General features: G+C 44.1%; 1 protein-coding gene across 1 annotated transcript in view; it reads left to right on the plus strand.

The window, feature by feature from the left end:
- The window catches only part of LOC117961381 (tyrosine-protein phosphatase non-receptor type 14-like), a 36,555-nt gene that overhangs the window by 9,006 nt on the left and 21,032 nt on the right, over window positions 1–6,517 (plus strand). The window contains exons 2-3 of the mRNA XM_034899991.1: window positions 846–1,260; window positions 4,776–4,951. Of these exons, the coding sequence (XP_034755882.1) occupies window positions 1,087–1,260; window positions 4,776–4,951 (350 nt within the window). The 5' untranslated portion in view covers window positions 846–1,086. The remainder of the gene's footprint in view (window positions 1–845; window positions 1,261–4,775; window positions 4,952–6,517) is intronic.

Below are 6,517 nucleotides of genomic sequence, written 5' to 3' on the forward strand. Positions count from 1 at the left end.
TGTATATACAGTATACTGCAGGTGTGAATAGTAAATATACTTTTTTTGTGTGTGTTTTACTTAAAAGCTCTGTCTGTGTGTGTGTGTGTGTGTGTGTGTTGGCTTGTCTCATAATTTTGCACTTGCATTTGTTGCAGTAATTAACAGTTTTATGAGTTTGTTATTCACATGAAATTATGTTTTATTGCAGTAGCTGACAAACAGTGTTGTGTGGAAGCATCTGTGCCACCACCGCATGTGTGTGATCTTACACACTACAACACTGTACGCTTCAGTGTCTAGCACTGTGCCGCCGTCGGGCAGAGAGAGGGAGAGGGGAGATAAAAAGGAAAGGAAAGGCCTCCCACACAGGCAGATATGAGACTTAGAAGCTCCATTTGTTCCTCAAAGCCAGCTGCCGGGTTCAGATGGATGTCTGCACTTGGCTGTTTGATGTCCGTTCATCCATAGCCTTACATCTCTGCCTCTGTCTCCCAGCTTTGCCTGATGCTGGGCCTCATGGGGCTGGAGAGAGCGCAGCTGCCATAACTATGGGATAAAGCTGTCTGCTAACGTGCGATTTCTGCCTCGGCTGATATCGTAGCACCGCCGCTGCTGTTATCGCTGGTGATTCTGCTAGCCTCATCTGGTTTTTGTTTCTGCTTGTGTTTGTGAGGTAGGATGATAATGTAGGGAAATATGATGCAGGAAGGTTTGATAGGAAGGACGTTTACTCATTAGAGCACCACATATTCATGTGGGCTCAAATAATTAAAGTTTAAAAAGTACACACAAAATATTTGTCAATATTTTTCCGGAGTTTCTTGTTATTGACTAATCCATCTCTTTGTCATCTATCCCTGCAGCACCCATTCATCCTCCTCCTCATCCTCCTCCTCCTCGTCCTCCTCCTCCTCCTCCTCCTCTCCGGACATCTTTGGGAATGGGCCAGCGCCTTGCCAGGGTGCATCTTTCCACCCTGTGGTGTGGCTGGCGTCGTGCGAGAGTGAGGAGGGCGACGGCCAGGTCGTAGAGCCTGCCTGTCTCTCCGCTTCCTTGCCCCCAAGTGACTTTGACCTTTGACTCAACCGAGACATCCATTCAGCCATGCCCTTCCGGCTGAAGCTGCGGCGCACGCGGCGCTACAATGTCCTGAGCAAGAACTACTTTGTGACCCGGATTCGCCTGCTTGACAGCAATGTGATTGAATGCACTCTTTCAGTGGAGAGTACCGGACAGGAATGTCTGGAGGCGGTGGCCCAAAGGCTGGAGCTACGGGAGGTGAGGCGGAGTCTTTTATTATGTGACCCATGTACATGCATGTGTTCAACTCATATGTCAGCTAATATTTGTATATTTTTGGAGCTTTGTAATTGATCTAAGTACAAAACAATCTGTACATCCGTCCATCTTCATCCGCTTATCTGGTATCGGGTCGCGGGGGCAGCAGCTCCAGCAGGGGACCCCAAACTTCCCTTTGCCGAGCCACAGTAACCAGCTCAGACTGGGGATCCCCAGGTGTTGTGTACAATGTGTACAACATTTTGTTATTGCAGATTTTTCAGTTCCTGTTATCATTTCTTGATTTAAACGCATAAAGGCAACATACGGAACTGCTATCCTTGCAGATGCACAAATGTTTAGGGATTAATAAAGAGTTTGTGCTGTTTTCAGTCTACCAAAAAAAAACACAACTCCGAGGGACACATTTTCTTTTGTTTATTTTATTTTGTCACGGAGTACAATTTATTGATCAGCCTTTGGCAATAAACGAACCTGCCGTATAGTGGCATTTCCTCAATAGATAGTCAATGCATCATGCCCAGCCATTATTGCCCAGCCCGCTACGTGTCCTTTTTAATAAATCTTTTTATTTGCAAAAAAGAAAATCAATTGCTTACAGACATTTGTCAACAAACTTTTTTTATATACAATATAAATATATATATATATATATATATATATATATATAGACATAGACATACAGATATACAGAAATATTTGTCTGACAATAGAGTTGGATCCAATATCCGGTTGGTTCTTTCTGTGCGATGAGAAACACAAGCCAAGTAATACTGTGGAATGGTCTGATTCCACAACAGCTACAATATTCAGTTTTCTTAACGGAGGGCAGCAGAGTTTTGTCTACAAAAAATAAGCAATGCCTAAATGAGTGGTCTACATGTGACAAATATGAGATTTCTTTACTGTTAGAAAAAGGAAACGCCAAGGATCTATGCAGCCTGCTTCGTTCACAAATGTAGACAGAGCCTGAGCCATTTTAGATGAACATACAGATTTGGAGCTTGAACAGTCTAATGTCGGATCCATAACACAGTTCAAGTCACCCCCAAAGAAATGATGTGAATTGGTGCTAAGTAGTGCGGAAATTAACTAATTTACAAAACATCATAATAATAATCACAATAGCAAGTATAAATTGAGTCTTAAAAAGTGAGCCAGCTACTATGATAAGTTGACCTTGTGGGTCTAATATCTAATATAAAGGTATATAAGCAACTTCTCGGATATCCGCCTTGTTGTTATTGATTCGAAAGCACCGGTTGAGGGGACGCCATTTCGAAGCACCACGGAAAGTGTTCAGTTATTGGCTGTGAAGACGAGCACCAAACACTCCATAGCGTCCCGGCCGCAGAGGACAGAAAAGCTGCATGGGTTATAACACACGTTAAAATGCTCGCTTAGTTGCTAGTGTGGCACGCCCTCATGCAACTGACTAGCTAGAAGTACTTACTGCACATGTGCGACTCCTAACAAAGATGGTACAGAAGTGAGATGCCTTACTCTGTAGCTAAAACAGACAGCTCAGCACACAGGGTGAAAAGAGGAGCTGCAGCAATGTGCAGTACAACAAAAACAGGGTGTTTTCTGAAAATTAAATCACATGAACCTATTCTGGTACAACCTCTAAATACAATTGTGAACCTGAAAATGAGCATACTATGAGCACTTTAATGGCAGCAGTGGTCCTAAAACCCAGAAGAACTCCTTTTCCCTCAATGTTTATCACCCCAACTGGGGAAAACTGCTCCCTCTTATTCACCTTGCAGGTCTCCCGATAGACCATCCTTTGACTCTCACACTTTCATACATTTATGAATGCATTGTCAGAATGTGTTTGCATGTGTAATGATGGCCACACGTCTCTCCCCACACCCCGTGTATCTTCCTGCCCTCTGCTGTCTCTCTCCTGCAGGGTCCTTGTCTGTCTCTAACAAAGCATGGCTACCTCTGTCCTCTTTTCTCTGCAGAAGAAAGGGATACTGCTCATCTACCCCCCCCCCCCTCTCCTGTCAATGCTGTTTTGTCTCATCCCTTTCTTTCTGTTTAGTAAATTTCTTTACATTTCTTTCATCGAGGTTTAACTCATACAGGTATTTAGCTTTGCATGGGGCCTGCTTGTACGTGGAGTTGTTTTGCGTGTGAAAAGGCAGGCAGTTTGTTCACTCAACGCAGAAAATAGGTTTCTCTTTGGTTGACGAGTGGATTGGATGAATACGTGTGTTGAACCGTGAGTCTGCGCCAGCTGGAGCTGCTGACAAAGTGAGAGAGAGGGGCGGCGTATTCACATAGTGTTGTGGTATTTGCCAGGTGTCAGTGATGTTATAAATAAGGTGATGTGACGCCTCAGCTTCAGTCGCTGTCTGCCCCAGCATACACGCTATCTCAGGATTCTGTGTTAGTGTGTGTCAATCTGAATTTGTTGTTTTCATCTTTATTGCTCTACCTGAGGCCTTCAGTGGTTCTGTTTGCATGTCAGGAAGGAGTGTTTGTGTATGTGTGTGTGTGTAAACATGTGTGCTCTTGCAGCTGCAGCTTTACAACTTTCATTACAGTAGAGTCAAAGCACGGTGACTAAACAGGTGTGTTTGTGATTTGACATACCAATGAAACGCCTTTGTTTTATTCTAAATTATATGGTTAGCCGTTAGTAGTACTGGGGCTTATAGTATATAGTATATATAGTTTGACAAACTTAGTGAGATCTTTATTTAGGAGAAAACTCTGATGCAGGTTAGGGGCCCGTTTCACAAAAGCTGTTTGGGAGCTCAGCTTACACACAGATTACAAACTCCAGCAGTATCATGTTTCACAAATGACTGTCTCTTCCAAGTTGCAGATACATTTGTGAGACTTACAGGGCTGATTCTTGCAGTCTAAATAGTTACAGCACCTCCAAGCTCATCCGCTTAAACATGTCCTCTTGTTTGCACAACACATTTCTGTTTCACTTTTTTTTGCTGTTTTTTCAGCTGAATTGTGTTAAATTTGCAAAAAAATGCAAGAGACTTCATTCCTTTTGACTTAGTGAGATAGGATCGTTGCCTGTTTCTTTTCTCCCAGGGTAATCTTAAACTGACAAAAGGTCCGGTCTAGTATTTGGTTAATAGAGTTATGGTGCTGACGTCAAAGGTTTGATCAGATTTGAAAGATAAATATGTGCTGGTCGTATTTCAGCAGCTTATTAATCTCCTCTCGGCTCAATTGTCCAAAAATGTATTTCTCAACTTATTTCCCATTTCCCCCCTCAACCCATCCCTACAAACCCCTATTTCCCATCCCAATACTGTCTCTCCCATTTTTTGCCATTTCCTCGGTTCCCTCCTGTCTCCTGGAGTTATTTATTTTGCCTTGTTATCTCTCTTCATCCAACTTGCAACTCATCTTTTTTTTCTCCCCCCCCACTCCTTGTCCTGTTACCTTTTCCATCATCTCCATCCCTTGACCTTGTGCACCATACTGATCTCCTCCTTTTGTTTCTCCCTTGGCTCCAGACCCATTACTTTGGGCTGTGGTTCCATGGAAAGACCCAGGCCCCGGCCCATCGCTGGGTGGAGCTGGAGAAACCCCTCAAGAAGCAACTGGACAAGTTTGGCAATGAGCCACTGCTCTTCTTTGGAGTCATGTTCTACGTGCCCAGTGTTTCCCGGCTAGAGCAAGAAGCCACCAGGTAAAGAGTCTCCAAACACCACTTACAGTTTATCAGACATTTACATGTTATCGTATATATTTTAAATTCAGTTACAACAGTGCCTTCTTATTTTCTTTGTTTGCGCTTCCTGTGACATGTGCATTAAAACAGTCATATTATGTGTGCTGGATCTGTGTCAGTCTTACTGACACAGATTGATGGCATAAGAAGAAAATTAATCTTGCTGTGATTTTTAAATGCACGTGATCACAGATGGGTAAATTTACTGTGGGACAGACCTCTCGGTCACATCTTTGATTTGTATAGCACTGGGCTCGTTCCAGAGGAGCCACGCCTGCGCGTAAACGATCACCGGCGATTGGCGCAAAATGCATGCTGGTTAGACTTGTGTCCCAATTGATCCCGCTCTGAGGTCACGCACACGTGGGCAACAATAATCCCACAAGACCGAGGGGGTCAGAGTTTTGAGAGCAAGGTGCCTCTACCGTCTTCAAGGGCGTGATGGAAAACACCTGGCTCTTTTCAGAACAGCTGATTGGTTTGGAATTAATGTCAATTTAGTCTGAATATCAACGTGTGTGTGTGTGTGTGTGTGTGTGTGTGTGTGTGTGTGTGTGTGTGTGTGTGTGTGTGTGTGTGTGTGTGTGTGTGTGTGTGTGTGTGTGTGTGTGTGTGTGTGTGTGTGTGTGTGTGTGTGTGTGTGTGTGTGTGTGTGTGTGTGTGTGTGTGTGTGTGTGTGTGTGTGTGAATGAGAGTGTGAATGAGAGTGTGAATGAGCATGTTAGTTAGCTGTGAAAAGGGCATCCAGGGGTCAGTGTGTAGTGGACAGTCTGCCATCTCAGATTCCTACTCACACTCCCACACAGACACACACACTTTGCAGGTCTGCCTCACACTGAGCTGGTGAATTTGCAGCTTCTGCTTCGCTGGATGTGGGAAAGGTCGATTGCAGGTCACAGCTTGACGTTTTGACACCAGAGTTAGTTTTAGGTTCTGTGGTTGTGTGTGTGTGTGTTTTAACCGGTTACGCTGTTGAATTTCCTCGCTTTATGAGGAGGCAAGGCTGAACATGCTGTTTCTGTGCTTACTTAGAAAATAATGAAATCATCATGTATCATGAACAAGCCTGGCATGACTCTTTGTCTAATAGAGAGTGTGTGTTTATCTGCAGGTTTGTTACACAGAAGCTAGGATGTACTCTGGTAAAGACATGGTATTCCAGGAAATGTGTGTGTGTGTGTGTGTGTGCGTGTGCGTGTGTGTGTGTGTGGTTATGATGGGGCCTTAGGGACAATTTAGGGAACAATGGTTGCCTCTTTTTCTCAAGCCCCTTCTTTTTCTCTTACAACCCCTCTACATAGTGTCACCCTTATTTCTTTTTTATCAAGAGCAGATCGCCACATCACTCTAGTCCCACATTTTTACTGTCTTTCTCTTCGTCCTCCTTTTCTCTCTCCCTCTTTTGCTTTTTTTTGTTTGTCAGGAATGTTGGCACAGCCGTCCAGCGTAGGAGGCGGACCACAAATTCCTCCCAGTAGAAGTGCTGGGGGTGAAGGTTTTTTTTTCGGGGGGGGGGGGGGGGGG

Source organism: Etheostoma cragini, chromosome 18, assembly GCF_013103735.1.
Source record: "Etheostoma cragini isolate CJK2018 chromosome 18, CSU_Ecrag_1.0, whole genome shotgun sequence".
Classification (NCBI taxonomy): Eukaryota; Metazoa; Chordata; class Actinopteri; order Perciformes; family Percidae; genus Etheostoma; species Etheostoma cragini.